An 18291-nucleotide genomic window follows, 5' to 3' on the forward strand; every position below is an offset into this window, starting at 1 on the left:
TTTCTAATTTAAAAAATAAATAATTATTTCACCTTTATTTAACCAGGTAGGCTAGTTGAGAACAGGTTCTCATTTGCAACTGCGACCTGGCCAAAATAAAGCATAGCAGTGTGAACAGACAACAGAGTTACACATGGAGTAAACAATTAACAAGTCAATAACACAGTAGAGAAAAAAGGGGAGTCTATATACAATGTGTGCAAAAGGCATGAGGTAGGCGAATAATTACAATATTGCAGATTAACACTGGAGTGGTAAATGATCATGTACAGGTAGAGATATTGGGTGTGCAAAAGAGCAGAAAAGTAAATAAATAAAAACTGTGGGGATGAGGTAGGTGAAAATGGGTGGGCTATTTACCAATAGATTATGTACAGCTGCAGCGATCGGTTAGCTGCTTAGATAGCTGATGTTTGAAGTTGGTGAGGGAGATAAGTCTCCAACTTCAGCGATTTTTGCAATTTGTTCCAGTCACGGGCAGCAGAGAACTGGAAGGAAAGGCGGCCAAATGAGGTGTTGGTTTTAGGGATGATCAGTGAGATACACCTGCTGGAGCGCGTGCTACGGGTGGGTGTTGCCATGGTGACCAGTGAACTGAGATAAGGGGGAGCTTTACCTAGCATGGACTTGTAGATGACCTGGAGCCAGTGGGTCTGGCGACGAATATGTAGCGAGGGCCAGCCGACTAGAGCATACAAGTCGCAGTGGTGGGTGGTATAAGGTGCTTTAGTAACAAAACGGATGGCACTGTGATAAACATGCATCCAGTTTGCTGAGTAGAGTATTGGAAGCTATTTTGTAGAGGACATCGCCGAAGTCGAGGATCGGTAGGATAGTCAGTTTTACTAGGGTAAGTTTGGCGGCGTGAGTGAAGGAGGCTTTGTTGCGGAGTAGAAAGCCGACTCTAGATTTGATTTTAGATTGGAGATGTTTGATATGAGTCTGGAAGGAGAGTTTACAGTCTAGCCAGACACCTAGGTACTTATAGATGTCCACATATTCTAGGTCAGAACCATCCAGGGTGGTGCTGCTAGTCGGGCGTGCGGTTGAAGGCAGCGAATGTTTGAAAAGCATGCTTTTGGTTTCACTAGCATTTAAGAGCAGTTGGAGGCCACGGAAGGAGTGTTGTATGGCATTGAAGCTCGTTTGGAGGTTAGATAGCACAGTGTCCAAGGAAGGGCCAGAAGTATACAGAATGGTGTCGTCTGCGTAGAGGTGGATCAGGGCATCGCCCGCAGCAAGAGCAACATCATTGATATATATACAGAGAAAAGAGTCGGCCCGAGAATTGAACCCTGTGGCACCCCCATAGAGACTGCCAGAGGACCGGACAACATGCCCTTCGATTTGACACACTGAACTCTATCAGAAAAGTAGTTGGTGAACCAGGCAAGGCAGTCATTAGAAAAACCGAGGCTACGGAGTCTGCCGATAAGAATATGGTGATTGACAGAGTCGAAAGCCTTGGCCAGGTCAATGAACAACTCCAAGTCTCAGAGCGAGTGCCGTTTGAAACGCTATTAGCGTGCAGCCCGCAAACTAGCTAGCCATTTCACATCGGTTACACCAGCCTAATCTCGGGAGTTGATAGGCTTGAAGTCATAAACAGCTCACTGAATGAAGCACTGCCGGCAAAGCGCACGAAAGTGCTGTTTGAATGAATGCTTACGAGCCTGCTGGTGCCTACCATCGCTCAGTCAGACTGCTCTATCAAATCAGACTTAATTATAACATAATAACACACAGAAATACGAGCCTTTGGTCATTAATATGGTCGAATGGAATCTGGAAACTATCATCCATAAGTCTAAATATTCCTGTTACATTGCAACCTTCAATGTTATGTCATAATTACGTACAATTCTGGCAAATTAGGCGGCCCAAACTGTTGCATATACACGGACTCTGCGTGCAATGAACGCAAGAGAAGTGACAATTTCACCTGGTTAATATTGCCTGCTAACCTGAATTTCTTTTAGTAAAATATGCAGGTTTAAAAATATATACTTCTGTGTACTGATTTTAAGAAAGGCATTGATGTTTATGGTTAGGTACAGTCGTGCAACGATTGTGTTTTTTTGCAAATGCTATTTTGTTAAATCATCCCCGTTTGGTGAAGTTGGCTGTCTTTGTTAGGAAGAAATAGTCTTCGCAGAGTTCGCAACGAGCCAGGTTAGCAGGCAATATTAACTAAGTATGCAGGTTTAAAAATATATACTTGTGTATTGATTTTAAGAAAGGCATTGATGTTTATGGTTAGGTACACATTGGAGCAAGACAGTTATATATGCAACGCAGGACACACTAGATAAACTAGTAATATCATCAACCATGTGTAGTTAACTAGTGATTATGATTGATTGATTGTTTATTTTATAAGATACGTTTAATGCTAGCTAGCAACTTACCTTGGCTCCTTACTGCATTCGCGTAACAGGCAGGCTCCTCGTGGAGTGCAATGTAATCAGGTGGTTAGAGCGTTGGACTAGTTAACTGTAGGGTTGCAAGATTGAATCCCCGAGCTGACAAGGTAAAAACCTGTCATTCTGCCCCTGAACAAGGCAGATAACCCACCGTTCCTAGGCCGTCATTGAAAATAAGAACGTGTTCTTAACTGACTTGCCTAATTAAAATAATTTTTAAAAAATTGTAAAAAAAAAAAAAATTGGTCGACCTCTTAATTCAGACCCTTTGCTACATAACAAGAAATTGAGCTCAGGTGCACATCCTGTTTCCATTGATCATCCTTGAGATGTTTCTACAACTTGGGAGTCCACCTGCGGTAAATTCAATTGATTGGACAGGATTTGGAAAGGCACACACCTGTCTGTATAAAAAGGCCGCACAGCTGACAGTGGATGTCAGAGACGAAAACCAAACCACGAGGTTGAATGAATTGTCCGTAGAGCTCCGACAGGATTGTGTCGACGCACAGATCTGAGGAAGGGTACAACAACAACGTCTGCAGCAGTGAAGGTCCCCAAGAACACAGTGGCCTCCATTATTCTTAAAATGGAAGACGTTTGGAACCACCAAGACTGACAGAACTCCAGAGTTCCTCTGTTGAGATGAGAGAACCTTCCAGAAGGACAACCATCTCTGCAGCACTCCACCAATCAGGCCTTTATGGTAGAGTGGCCAGACAGAAGCTAATCGTCAGTAAAATGCATGACAAGCCCGCATGTAGTTTGCCAAAGGTCACCTAAAGGAAATGACTCAGACCATGAGAAAACAAGATTCTCTAGTCTCGTGAAATCAAGATTGAACTCTTTGGCCTGAATGCCAACAGGAGGAAACCTGGCACCATCCCTATGGTGAAGCAGGGTGATGGCAGCATCCTGCTGTGGGGATGTTTGCCAGAGGCAGGGACTGGGAGACTAGTCAGGATCAAGGCAAAGATGAACAGAGCAAAGCAGAGATCCTTGATGAAAACCTGCTCTAGAGAGCTCAGGACCTCAGACTGGGGCGAAGGTTCACCTTCCAACAGGACAACGACCCTAAGCACACAGCCAAGACAATGCAGGAGCGGCTTTGGGACAAGTCTCTGAATGTCCTAGAGTGAATGTTCTCCCAGCCAGAGCCCGAACACGATCAAAGATCTCTGGAAAGACGTGAAAATAGCTGTGCAGCGACGCTCCCCACCCAACCTGACAGAGCTTGAGAGGATCTGCAGAGAAGAATGAGAGAAACTCCCCAAATACAGGTGTGCCAAGCTTGTAGCATCATACCCAAGAAGACTCGACGCTGTAATTGCTGCCAAAGGTGCTTCAACAAAGTACTGAGTAAAGAGTCGGAATACTTATGGAAATATGATATTTAAATAAATACACTACCGTTCAAATGTTTGAGGGTCACTTAGAAATGTTTTTGTTTTTGAAAAGCAATATTTTTGCCCATTAAAATAACATCAAATTGATCAGAAATACAGTGTAGACATTGTTAATGTTGTAAATGTCTTTTAGCTGGAAACGGCTGATACTTTATGGAATATCTACATAGGTGTACAGAGGCCCATTATCAGCAACCATCACTCCTGTGTTCCAGTGGCACGTTGTGTTAGCCAATCCATTGCAATTATGTCAGCACAGCTGAAAACTGTTGTCCTGATTAAAGCAGCAATAAAACTGGCCTTCTTTAGACTAGTTGAGTATCTGGAGCGTCAGCATTTGTAGGTTCGATTACAGGCTCAAAATGGCCAGAAACCAGAAACAAAGAACTTTCTTCTGAAACTTGTCAGTCTATAATTGCCAAGAAACTGAAGATCTCCTACAATGCTGTGTACTACTCCCTTCACAGAGCAGCACAAACTGGCTCTAATTAGAATAGAAGGAGTGGGAGGCCCAGGTGCAGGTTTCTCTAGTTTGAGAAACAGATGCCTCACAAGTCCACAACTGGCAGCTTCCTTAAATAGTACCCGCAAAACACCAGACTCAACGTCAATAGTGAAGAGGCGACTACGGGATGCTGTCCTTCCAGGTAGCTGGGAATAAAATCTGCCGTTTCCAGCTACAATAGTAATTTACCACATTAACAATGTCTACACTGTATTTCTTATCAATTTGATGCGATTTTAAAAATGGACAAAAACAAGGACATTTCTAAGTGACCCCAAAATTTTGAACGGTAGTGGACATACATTTGCAAACATTTCTCAAAACCTGTTTCTGCTTTGTCATATTGGGATATTGTGTGTAGATTGACGAGGGGAAAAAAATATTTAATTAATTTTAGAATAAGGTTCTAATGTAACAAAATGAGGAATAAGTCAAGGGGTCTGAATACTTCCCGAGTGCACTTTATGTGATCATTAGTCGGGAAACCAAATGGTTTTACTGACGACTGCCTTTAGATCTTCTACTGTGTACATCCCCACTCTCCTGTTCTAGCAGTATGACAAACCAATGTATTTTCCAGACAGTTTTATTAGGGCCAACTGGCTCTCATAACCTTTCACCACCAGTCTAAACACTCCCAGCCCCCCCACACCCCAAATCCATGTCCAGATCTCCCAGCAGCCCCCAGTCCTCAGACCCTGGCCAATAGAAATCAGCCTTCCATCACAGGATGTACCAGAATAACAGTCTATTTGGAGAGGGGAGAAAGAAAAAAAAACTGACCAAAACTGGGTCACCTGTTATTGCTATAATAAAGATGAGATTTGAGATATGCTCTCTGCACACTAAAGAGTTGGTGGTGTGTGTGTCCATTTTAGAACTACTGCATGTTGTCATATGATGTAGGCTGCGTGTGTTGTTTACACGTAGCAGAGATGTGGAGCTGGTTGATCTTCTCTGTAGGTTGCTGCTGGAGATACTAGGCTCCAGCATCTGTCAGTGGTCTCATTAGCCTCCTCTGAGAATGTGTGTGTGTGTGTGTGTGTGTGTGTGTGTGGCTGGACTCTTATCTCCGTGTGGCCATGTCGCCTCGGTCTGTTTGTTTACTGGTCTTCTAGGATCCTCCCAGTCCTCTTGGAGGCCCCTGGGAGCTGGTGGACAGACTACATACACTGAGACTGTCAGTCAGTATGGCTGCTAATCCACAGCTAACCCCAACACACACACCCCTCCCCTCTGCATGTAATCCAGATTGGCGGTGCTGCTATTAATAATAATAATATAATATATGCCATTTAGCAGACGCTTTTATCCAAAGCGACTTACAGTCATGTGTGCATACATTTTACGTATGGGTGGTCCCGGGAATCGAACCCACTACCCTGGCGTTACAAGCGCCATGCTCTACCAACTGAGCTACAGAAAGACCACAACGAGCATGGGTCCGGACTGTGATGGCCATTTCTCCAACTCTAGTCTTCTAGTCATCCTCTCACTTTATACAGAGAAAGAGACGGCACGAGAGAGACCAGTGAGGGGGCATCGGGGCTCAGTCGGACGATAGTTTCCAGTCCACATGACTCTTGTGGCAACAAAAAAAGAAAGAAGAGCTGTTGGGAGAGATCAGAGAGAAAGACGGGCACAGATGGTGTTTTGTCTGCATGGGGGTGTGTTAAGCCTGCTCAACCCACAACAACTAATAACCAGTCCTCCTAAATACATATCATAGTCACACATATGAGAACATGCTTATTAATATATGCTAAAGGATTTATGTATTTTTTAAATGTAGCCGTGTTCGAGTTGTGTAAGTGTGTGTGTGTGGGGAATACTCCATGTAATTGTGGCTGACTAAGGGCCCTTTGTGAGAATCCCATAGATGTTTCCTGAATATACTGTGTGTCTGGCCGGAGCACAGAGGCCCTGTCATAGATTATTAGAGGAGAAGACAGGAAATAGGCTCGGAGTCAAACTCTCCGTGTGTCTCGGAAACCGTCAACATCCAAGTGTGTGTGTGTCCGTCTAACTAGCTACTGTACATCCGTGTGTGTGTACCCGTGTCCATGCTAGCTCATCATTTGAGTGTGTGCGAGCGGCGAATGGAAGTTGAGGGTGCGTGTGGGGAACCGGGGCCGCTTCTCCTCTGTCCCCCTCACCACTGCCTGCAGTGTTGCCACGGGAACCCTATTGCTATGGTAGCAGGGTAGGGAGGTCCGTCACACCTCATTACAATAGTTTACGAGAGGGAGAGAGGAGAGAAAGGAAGGCACTGACACAGGAAGAGGGAGGAGGGTGGTGAAAAATAAGTGAAATCTGAAGAGGAAGGAAATGAGAGGAATGCAAAAAAAGAGAGAAGCGGAGACAGAGGATCTTCGTCATAAAGAGGGGGGCGCTCTATTGGCCTGGGGGGTACTTTCTGTCTGGAGGTGGTCAAATATGAATGAACAAAAGAGAGGAGAACAGTGGGAGGGGAAAACACCGAAGAGGAGGAAAAGGAGAACCATGAGTAGAGGAGCATCAGCGATGACACAGGCAGAGAACAGAGCAGGAAGATGGAGATAAATGGAGGATGACTATACGCAAACATGTGGGAGAGAGAGAGAGAGAATGCACATAAATCCTAGCAGTTTAAAAGGAGTGTCTCCACAAATAGGCCCAAGCGTCATAGGTCATTAGAGCGTCATAGGTCATTAGAGCATCATAGAGACATTTCAATATGAGGATCAGTGATGAGGCTTCGTAAGCATCTTTAATTACTTCCACACTGACGGCATTATGAGACCTGTGGACCGGGATTATCTGTGTTCTGGTGAGTAGGTAGGTACCTGGCTCTGCATCTTGCTCTGCTGTTTGAGGCGAAGGTTCTCAGGAGTGTCGGCCACGCAGGTAAAGTTTGTCTTGGGGTAGTGTCTATAAAAAAAACACACAGGAGAGGAAAACATTAGCACAGGGCATTCACACCATCTAGAACTGTGGTTCACACACACACCTTTTAACCCGCTGTAATTACAGCCATAAAATGGTGATGCATTTTCAGTGTAGACTTTTTGTTTGGTAGATTGTACTAAGCACAGAAACGAACAAGAGTTCTAAGCCTGCGTTTTGAACTGAAAGTCATTCACGTTAGCAGCCAATATGAACGAGAGGTATCAGGTGACTTCCCTGGAGTCCAGGCCAAGCAGGATCATACAGCCTACACGTATGCAGGGGGGGTTACAGGATCAGATGGAAATCAAGGTCAGTCTGTCGCCTCGCTCTTCCTCACAAATATCGTCATTCATTTGCCAGAATGTTACACCTTCATCGCATAAGGATGGATGGTTGTGTGATGTTACAGCTAGATTTACACATACAGCCAATACCACCTAGTAACGTACAGTGGGGCAAAAAAGTATGTAGTCAGCCACTAATTGTGCAAGTTCTCCCACTTAAAAAGAGGAGGCCTGTAAACTATGACAGAATTTTTTTTCTCCAGAAAATCACATTGTAGGATTTTTAATGAATTTATTTGCAAATAATGGTGGAAAATAAGTATTTGGTCACCTACAAACAAGTAAGATTTCTGGCTCTCACAGACCTGTAACAACTTCTTTAAGAGGCTCCTCTGTCCTCCACTCATGACCTGTATTAATGGCACCTGTTTGAACTTGTTATCAGTATAAAAGACACCTGTCCACAACCTCAAACAGTCACACTCCAAACTCCACTATGGCCAAGACCAAAGAGCTGTCAAAGGACACCAGAAACAAAATTGTAGACCTGCACCAGGCTGGGAAGACTGAATCTGCAATAGGTAAGCAGCTTGGTTTGAAGAAATCAACTGTGGGAGCTTTTATTAGGAAAAAAGACATAAGACCACTGATAATCAACCTCGATCTGTGGCTCCACGCAAGATCTCAGCCCGTGGGGTCAAAATGATCACAAGAACGGTGGGCAAAATCCCAGACCCACACGGGGGGACCTAGTGAATGACCTGCAGAGAGCTGGGACCAAAGTAACAAAGCCTACCATCAGTAATGCACTACGCCGCCAGGGGCTCAAATCCTGCGGTGCCAGACGTGTCCCCCTGCTTAAGCCAGTACATGTCCAGGCCTGTCTGAAGTTTGCTAGAGAGCATTTGGATGATCCAGAAGAAGATTGGGAGAATGTCATATGGTCAGATGAAACCAATATATAACTTTTTGGTAAAAACTCAACTCGTCGTGTTTGGAGGACAAAGAATGCTGAGTTGCATCCAAAGAACACCATACCTACTGTGAAGCATGGGGGTGAAAACATCATGCTTTGGGGCTGTTTTTCTGCAAAGGGACCAGGACGACTGTAAAGGAAAGAATGAATGGGGCCATGTATCGTGAGATTTTGAGTGAAAACCTCCTTCCATCAGCAAGGGCATTGAAGATGAAACGTGGCTGGGTCTTTCAGCATGACAATGATCCCAAACACACCGCCCGGGCAACGAAGGAGTGGCTTCGTAAGAAGCATTTCAAGGTCCTGGAGTGGCCTAGCCAGTCTCCAGATGTCAACCCCATAGAAAATCTTTGGAGGGAGTTGAAAGTCTGTTTTGCCCAGCAACAGCCCCAAAACATCACTGTTCTAGAGGAGATCTGCATGGAGGAATGGGCCAAAATACCAGCAACAGTGTGTGAAAACCTTGTGAAGACTTACAGAAAACATTTGACCTCTGTCATTGCCAACAAAGGGTATATAACAAAATTACAGGCCTCTCGTCTTTTTAAGTGGGAGAACTTGCACAATTAGTGGCTGACTAAATACTTTTTTGCCCCACTGTATAAAATGACAACCCACCCAAACTAGGCCTATCTGAAATAGGAAAATGATCAATGAAATCGCCTAGGAGCCTTATTGCCATAGCAGATTGCTAAACTGTATTTTAAATGTGGATAATACACACTACCGATCAAATGTTTTAGAACACCTACTCAATCCAGGTTTTTTAAAATATTTTTTACTATTTTCTACATTGTAGAATAATAGTGAAGACATCACAGCTATGAAACAACACATATGGAATCATGTAGTTACCAATAAAAAGTGTTAAACAAATAAAAATATATTTGCCTTGATGACAGCTTTGCACACTTGGCATTCTCTCAACCAGCTTCATGAGGTAGTCACCTGGAATGCATTTCAATTCAATTAATTTGTGGAATTTTTGTCCTTCTTCATGCATTTGAGCCAATCAGTTGTGTTGTGACAAGGTACGGGTGGTATATAGAAAATAGCCCTATTTGGTAAAACACCAAGTCCATATTATGGCAAGAACAGCTCAAATAAGCAAAGAAACAACAGTCCATCATTACTTTAAGACATGAAGGTCAGTCAATACAGAACATTTCAAAAACTTTGAAAGTTTCTTCAAGGGCAGTCGCAAAACCCAACAAGCACTATGATTAAACTGGCTCTCATGAGGAACGCTATAGGAATGGAAGACCCAGAGTTACCTCTGCTGCAGAGGATAAGTTCATTAGAGTTACCAGTCTCAGAAATTGCAGCCCAAATAAATGTTTCGCATGTTTCGCAGTTCAAGTAAACAGACACATCTCAACATCAACTGTTCAGAGGAGACAGCCTGAAAATTTTTGTCCTTCTTCATGCATTTGAGCCAATCAGTTCATGGCCAAATTGCTGCAAAGACACCACTACTAGACATAAATAAGAAGAGACTTGATTGGGCCGAGTAACACAAGCAATGGACATTAGACAGGTGGAAATGTGTCCTTTGGTCTGGAGTCCAAATGAGTGATTTTTGGTTCCAACCACAGTGTCCTTGTGATACGCAGTGTGGGTGAACGGATGATCTCCGCATGTGTATTTCCCACCATGAAGCATGGAGGTGATGGTGTTATGGTGTGGGCGCTGCTTTGCTGGTGACACTGTCAGTGATTTATTTAGAATTCAAGGCAAACTTAACCAGCATGACTACCACAGCATTCTGCAGCAATACAACATCCCATCTGGTTTGGGCTTAGTGGGACTATCATTTGTTTTTCAACAGGACAATGACCCAACACACCTCCAGGCTATGTAAGGGCTATTTTACCAAGAAGGAAAGTGATGGCGTATCCCCCGACCTCGATCAAATTGAAATGGTTTGGGATGGGTTAGCTCCGCAGAGTGAAAGAAAAACAGCCAACAAGTGCTCAGTATATGTGGGAACTCCTTACAAGACTATTGGAAAAGCATTACAGGTGAATCTGGTTGAGGGAAGGCCAAGAGTGTGCAAAGCTGTCAAGGCAAATGGTGGCTATTTCAATAATCTCAAGTATAACATTTATTTTGATTTGTTTAACACTTTTGTTTACTACAGGATTCCATCGCGTGAAGGTTTGATAGTGAAGGTTTGATGCCTTCACTATTATTCTACATGTAGAACATAGTAAAAATAAAAACAGTCCCTGGTGAGAGGGGAATTCTTTTAAAAAAGCAATGGAGCTGGCTTCGAGGTCCAGATTTGACTTTCAGGGGGCTAGGATTTTAAGGAAAGCAAGGCAGTTCAAATAACCCTCAGTCAAATCAAATCAAATCAAATCAAATCGTTGTTAAGAGTTTGTCTCCAGTGTGAATTAGGAACTCCTGCAGACAGATGACATGTCTAACAGAACACAAAAAGTCTGTTTCTATGGGGCCCCTGTCACCGTCAACAGAGGTGATTGGCGGGGGGGGTATGGATTGTGGGGAGCTGTTTCTTTCAAGGTTACTAAATGCCTGTTGTCCCCCCCCATGGAGGACAACTGGAAGAGTAACAGAATGCAACACAGGGAGAGAGAGAGGGCCAGGGAGAAACACAATCACAGGGAAAATTGTCATGGTTTTCTCCTCCACCAGAGCATGAACACAAAGCTCTTCTTGAATGGGTTTTTGGGGGATTTCTGGTCTGGTCAACCACACACACACAGAACCGAGCCAGCCAGTCCCACCTCCCACTGCCCTTGAAAAACGCTCTGCCTCAAAAGCATGCTTCACAGACCCAAACACATTCTACATACACACCGGGCACAATTCCAAAAGCCCCGTACTGCAGACTTGCTTGATTCCTGATCTGTGTAAGTGTGTAAGTGATGCGTACAAGTATGTTTTTATACACCAGAGCTTTTCCTGCTAAACTCAGCTGCACTCCTCCTTATGCTGCCTGCCAGTTCACTCAGTTGTCCTGAAGGCAACGAGAAGCACAACGAGGTTCAGGTCAACACAGAGAGAAAAAAAAAAAAAACTGAATCTAGCTGCTCATATGGACTCCACTACCCAGCATGCCCCAGGGGGTGGGACGACCACAATCTCCCCCCTCTCCATGCCTCGGGGTATCCCAGTTAGCTAATATGTTTTGTGTTTCCTTGACGACCTGGTAAACACATTGAATTACAATTTAAACTTATGTAGAGAGGCCTTCTGAAGAACACGGTGCAATTATCTACTACCAGGAATGAGAAACTAATTAACAAGCACTTTTAAACCCACACACAGCTCAAACAGCAGAGGGGAAGTGTGAGCCCATAGTACTGTGAAAGTGCTGAACAGAGCACTTTACAGGCTCTGTGTGATATTAAGATTACTTTCCTGGTCAATTACACACGAGGACCAACCAAAATGTGACTTCTGCTTTTAACCCAACCCCTCCGAAAGACACACACACAGGTTTTTGGAGAGGTGTGGGGGGCTGCCACACCGAGCTGTTGTTGTGTGGGGGTCGATGGCCTTGCTCAAGGGCACAACGGCAGGCAAAGGCGTCTAGAATTTGACACCAGCAACCTTCTGGTTGCCAGCTCACGTCCTGGGCGATTTTTCCTGTCGGACCCGGGATTCGTACTGGAAACCCTCTAACGGCTAGGCTACATGCAACCCTCCTTGCACTCGAGCACGCAAGCGCACACACAGCACAGTATGCTCAAACACACACGTTCCTGAAGAGGCAGAGAGGGTGCTGCTCTCAGATCCCATTCAAATGTGGCGGTTGGCCGTGCTAGTGGCAGCTTCGATCAGGCTGAGAGAGCTGAAGCCTCAGTTTGCCATCGTCATGCGTTACGTTTGGTAGCAGCATCCTGTGGTAGCCTGCGGCGCCGTTCCTTAGCGCACGAGGAGTGTGACCGGGCGGCTCGGATAAACCGATTGTTTGTAGGTTTTGTTTGGGGACACGGGTGTGTCTGGTTGGTTTGTGGCGGTGGCCAGCGTGTGCTCTACAGAACACCTTTGTGCTTTAGGCTGCTGCAGCGTGGAACAGAGACAAGTGTGCAGCTGGCACACAGATACCCGATACCCATTGTGTGTTTGAGCTTGTATTGGTGTGCAGTTTGTGTGTGGACGAGTTTAACTATACTCGTTTGTCCCAGAAGTCCCCACAAGAATAGTAAACAAACAAACGGGAACATTTTGTTTATCCCCACAAGGTGAAATGCTACTTCTAGGGGGTTTGGGGTGAAAGGTTAGAACTAGTGTAAGAATTAGGGTTAAGAGCTAGGTTTGGGGTTAAGGAAGACAGGATTTTGAATGGGACTGAATTGTGTGTCCCCACAAAGTTACAAAGTTAGACATACAAGAACGTGTGTGCCGCGCGCACGAAGGCTATGTAATGCCTGTACATGCATGATTCTGGAGTCAGTAACTGACAACACTCCTCTGTCAGGCTGCAGTGTAACGAGGTTAGGAGTCACACACGGCCTCCCCCTGCTCATCAATGACAGCCACAAACACACACTACTGCTCTGTAACAGTCAACATGATGGAACAGAAACTAACCCACTGCCCAGGAGAGAGTGAGGGCTATTAGCATAGTGGAACTAGGAGCGGGCGGAAAATTAACTTTCTGGAAGGCCACACCCACTCCTGTCCATAGGGGGCACTCAAGGACAAAGTAGCTGATCTTGGATCAGTTTACCCCCCAATGCTAAATTAATTAGCCTAACCCTTAAAATGGGATGAGAAAACCTGATGTGACCCTGGATCACGGTTAGGCAAAACGTCAAATGGCAGCTACTCTGAGGTAGGTTGGGGCAGAGTACTATAGAGTAGATATCTGGTAGTAAAACTCTGGTTTTAAAATCGGTGGGACTGAGCTGGTGTAGACAGCTCTGTGTTCTGCTAAGACCGAGCCGTTGTGAATTCTCGTCTGACTGACGTCCACACAGGGAGACCGACAGAAGCCATTAGACAGAGTCTAAAATGCTAAAACATGTCTGGCTGAGATGTTTCACTGACTGGGTTCTTAACCAACTCAGTTTCTATCAAGACCTGCCACTGAGCACTTGGGCAAACTGTGGAAAGTACCACTGTGCTGCGACAACACTGGGATTATGTTATTCTCTCTGAACGAATGGCTGGTTTTGACTTCTGTTAAATCATTAACTATACAGTTGCACACAATTTGAAAGGAAAACTTGCCTACTGTGTGACTAGAGAACAGGGCTCTTCAAATCTGAGCCTGGAGGTCCGGAGTACTGCTGGGTTTCTGTTCTGCCCGTCCTGATAATTCATTGCACCCAAATGGCGTCGCAGTCAAAGATAAGAGGGGGAGATTGATAATCAGCAGTAGTACTTTGACTCAAAGTAGCGATTTGTAAATATAAAATAATCATTAAAAAATGTGGGGTTAGCTAGTGCTACTCGGCTGTACCTGCGCCAAAACGCCAGTCACTCTCATCCAATACCTTGTTCTCCATCTTTTTAAACAGTGAGCCAAGATGTTTTCAGCACTTATTTCCATGACAGATCAAAACTCATTGCCCCCCACACTCTCTCTCTCGTCTCTCTGCAGCAGACACACAGAGCAATCTTTTTGGAACATCAAAAATCGGTATTGAATCGCAATGCATTTCGTACGGGCACCTAAGTACAGTGATAACATCGTATGGTGAGATCCCTGGCCTAAAACAACAGTGGAACGGACTTGGGGAGGTCCAGATTTGAATTTGCCTGCTATAGAACATGGTGAGACTGGTCAAGGTGAAACTGCCTCTATAAACACTATTGATTCCATTAAAAGTTTGGTTTGCAGCGTCCATGAATCCAGGGGTCATGAGAACAACAGCGGTATGACAGTAGCTTGCCCAAGGCGCTCTCTCTCTCTCTCCCTCTCTCTCTCTCTCTCTCTCTCAAACTCCATGGAAACAAATCGGCAACAAAAACGTCCAATCTGTCCGTCCTCCTAAATCTCCCGCAATCCCCCTTGTGAGCTGGCCGACCAATCAGGGCACAGGGATTCTCAGCCCAGCTTTGGGTGGGCAGCGTTCAGTGAAACCAAACAGGCGTCTATCAGCTGCTGACAGACATAAAACTGTGATGATAGCATAGTTTACCACAACACAGCGCGAGTGGAGTTAGAGCCAGCATTCCTTCCCTGGAGAGGGAGTCTCCTCCACGGGTAGGGGTTCACTCTTGACGGGTAGGGGTTCACTCTTGACGGGTAGGGGTTCACTCTTGACGGGTAGGGGTTCACTCTTGACGGGTAGGGGTTCACTCTTGACGGGTAGGGGTTCACTCTTGACGGGTAGGGGTTCACTCTTGACGGGTAGGGGTTCACTCTTGACGGGTAGGGGTTCACTCTTGACGGGTAGGGGTTCACTCTTGACGGGTAGGGGTTCACTCTTGACGGGTAGGGGTTCACTCTTGACGGGTAGGGGTTCACTCTTGACGGGTAGGGGTTCACTCTTGACGGGTAGGGGTTCACTCTTGACGGGTAGGGGTTTCACTCTTGACGGGTAGGGGTTCACTCTTGACGGGTAGGGGTTCACTCTTGACGGGTAGGGGTTCACTCTTGACGGGTAGGGGTTCACTCTTGACGGGTAGGGGTTCACTCTTGACGGGTAGGGGTTCACTCTTGACGGGTAGGGGTTCACTCTTGACGGGTAGGGGTTCACTCTTGACGGGTAGGGGTTCACTCTTGACGGGGGGTTCACTCTTGACGGGTAGGGGTTCACTCTTGACGGGTAGGGGTTCACTCTTGACGGGTAGGGGTTCACTCTTGACGGGTAGGGGTTCACTCTTGACGGGTAGGGGTTCACTCTTGACGGGTAGGGGTTCACTCTTGACGGGTAGGGGTTCACTCTTGACGGGTAGGGGTTCACTCTTGACGGGTAGGGGTTCACTCGGGTAGGGGTTCACTCTTGACGGGTAGGGGTTCACTCTTGACGGGTAGGGGTTCACTCTTGGGTAGGGGTTCACTCTTGACGGGTAGGGGTTCACTCTTGACGGGTAGGGTTCACTCTTGACGGGTAGGGGTTCACTCTTGACGGGTAGGGGTTCACTCTTGACGGGTAGGGGTTCACTCTTGACGGGTAGGGGTTCACTCTTGACGGGAGGGGTTCACTCTTGACGGGTAGGGGTTCACTCTTGACGGGTAGGGTTCACTCTTGACGGTAGGGGTCACTCTGACGGGTAGGGGTTCACTCTTGACGGGTAGGGGTTCACTCTTGACGGGTAGGGGTTCCTCTTGACGGGTAGGGGTTCACTCTTGACGGGTAGGGGTTCTCTTGACGGGTAGGGGTTCACTCTGACGGGTAGGGGTTCACTCTTGACGGGTAGGGGTTCACTCTTGACGGGTAGGGGTTCACTCTTGACGGGTAGGGGTTCACTCTTGACGGGAGGGGTTCACTCTTGAGTAGGGGTTCACTCTTGACGGGTAGGGGTTCACTCTTGACGGGTAGGGGTTCACTCTTGACGGGTAGGGGTTCACTCTTGACGGGTAGGGGTTCACTCTTGACGGGTAGGGGTTCACTCTTGACGGGTAGGGGTTCACTCTTGACGGGTAGGGGTTCACTCTTGACGGGTAGGGGTTCACTCTTGACGGGTAGGGGTAGGGGTTCACTCTTGACGGGTAGGGGTTCACTCTTGACGGGTAGGGGTTCACTCTTGACGGGTAGGGGTTCACTCTTGACGGGTAGGGGTTCACTCTTGACGGGTAGGGGTTCACTCTTGACGGGTAGGGGTTCACTCTTGACGGGTGTTCACTCTTGACGGGTGGGGTTCACTCTTGACGGGTAGGGGTTCACTCTTGACGGGTAGGGTTCACTCAAGCGGGTAGGGGTTCACTCTTGACGGGTAGGGTTCACTTGACGGGTAGGGGTTCACTCTTGACGGGTAGGGGTTGCTCTTGACGGGTAGGGGTTCACTCTTGAAGGGGTTCACTCTTGACGGGTAGGGGTTCACTCTTGACGGGTAGGGGTTCTCTTGACGGGTAGGGGTTCACTCTTGACGGGTAGGGGTTCACTCTTGACGGGTAGGGGTTCACTCTTGACGGGTAGGGGTTCACTCTTACGGGTAGGGGTTCACTCTTGACGGGTAGGGGTTCACTCTTGACGGGTAGGGGTTCACTCTTGACGGGTAGGGGTTCACTCTTGACGGGTAGGGGTTCACTCTTGACGGGTAGGGGTTCACTCTTGACGGGTAGGGGTTCACTCTTGACGGGTAGGGGTTCACTCTTGACGGGTAGGGGTTCACTCTTGACGGGTAGGGGTTCACTCTTGACGGGTAGGGGTTCACTCTTGACGGGAGGGGTTAACTTGACGGGTAGGGGTTCACTCTTGACGGGTAGGGGTTCACTCTTGACGGGTAGGGGTTCACTCTTGACGGGTAGGGGTTCACTCTTGACGGGTAGGGGTTCACTCTTGACGGGTAGGGGTTCACTCTTGACGGGTAGGGGAACGGGTAGGGGTTCACTTGACGGGTAGGGGTTCACTCTTGACGGGTAGGGGTTCACTCTTGACGGGTAGGGGTTCACTCTTGACGGGTAGGGGTTCACTCTTGACGGGTAGGGGTTCACTGACGGGTAGGGGTTCACTCTTGACGGGTAGGGGTTCACTCTTGACGGGTAGGGGTTCACTCTTGGGGTAGGGGTTCACTCTTGACGGGTAGGGGTTCACTCTTGACGGGTAGGGGTTCACTCTTGACGGGTAGGGGTTCACTCTTGACGGGTAGGGGTTCACTCTTGACGGGTAGGGGTTCACTCTTGACGGGTAGGGGTTCACTCTTGACGGGTAGGGGTTCACGGGTAGGGGTTCACTCTTGACGGGTAGGGGTTCACTCTTGACGGGTAGGGGTTCACTCTTGACGGGTAGGGGTTCACTCTTGACGGGTAGGGGTTCACTCTTGACGGGTAGGGGTTCACTCTTGACGGGTAGGGGTTCACTCTTGACGGGTAGGGGTTCACTCTTGACGGGTAGGGGTTCACTCTTGACGGGTAGGGGTTTACAGAAATGGAAAGAGGAGCAATACACAGTCTGGAGGGGCCTTGTTCCTGAAGGAGGGATAGCGAGAACGGAGGTCTGAGGAGAGAATAGAGATGATCCTGCCAAAGGCAAAGCCGCATGATCTCTCTGAAAGATCGGGATCTAAGAGCGACTGGAGAAGTAGGAAATTCATGGGAAAATCCCTACTCTCCAGTATTCAAAATGAACGTGTGTGTGTGTGTGTGTGTTCCTGGTTGGATTCTGGGCAGAGGGACAAGCGTATTGAGAAGCGGAGGAGAAGGTTGCAAGGGTGTTAGTAAAATATAGTTTGTGTTTTCCTGGCATGTATATACTAACTGTGTGCACGTGAGGGAACTAACTGTGTGCACGTGAGGGAACTAACTGTGTGCACGTGAGGGAACTAACTGTGTGCACGTGAGGGAACTAACTGTGTGCACGTGAGGGAACTAACTGTGTGCACGTGAGGGAACTAACTGTGTGCACGTGAGGGAACTAACTGTGTGCACGTGAGGGAACTAACTGTGTGCACGTGAGGGAACTAACTGTGTGCACGTGAGGGAACTAACTGTGTGCACGTGAGGGAACTAACTGTGTGCACGTGAGGGAACTAACTGTGTGCACGTGAGGGAACTAACTGTGTGCACGTGAGGGAACTAACTGTGTGCACGTGAGGGAACTAACTGTGTGCACGTGAGGGAACTAACTGTGTGCACGTGAGGGAACTAACTGTGTGCACGTGAGGGAACTAACTGTGTGCACGT

The 18291-nt window shown here is 47.0% G+C and overlaps 1 protein-coding gene across 1 annotated transcript in view; it reads right to left on the reverse strand.

The window, feature by feature from the left end:
* The window catches only part of LOC124015323 (LIM and SH3 domain protein 1-like), a 42351-nt gene that overhangs the window by 13929 nt on the left and 10131 nt on the right, over positions 1-18291 (reverse strand). The window contains exon 3 of the mRNA XM_046330496.1: positions 7160-7244. Within this exon, the coding sequence (XP_046186452.1) occupies positions 7160-7244 (85 nt within the window). The remainder of the gene's footprint in view (positions 1-7159; positions 7245-18291) is intronic.

The sequence above is a fragment of the Oncorhynchus gorbuscha genome, linkage group LG26 (genome assembly GCF_021184085.1).
Source record: "Oncorhynchus gorbuscha isolate QuinsamMale2020 ecotype Even-year linkage group LG26, OgorEven_v1.0, whole genome shotgun sequence".
Taxonomy (NCBI): Eukaryota; Metazoa; Chordata; class Actinopteri; order Salmoniformes; family Salmonidae; genus Oncorhynchus; species Oncorhynchus gorbuscha.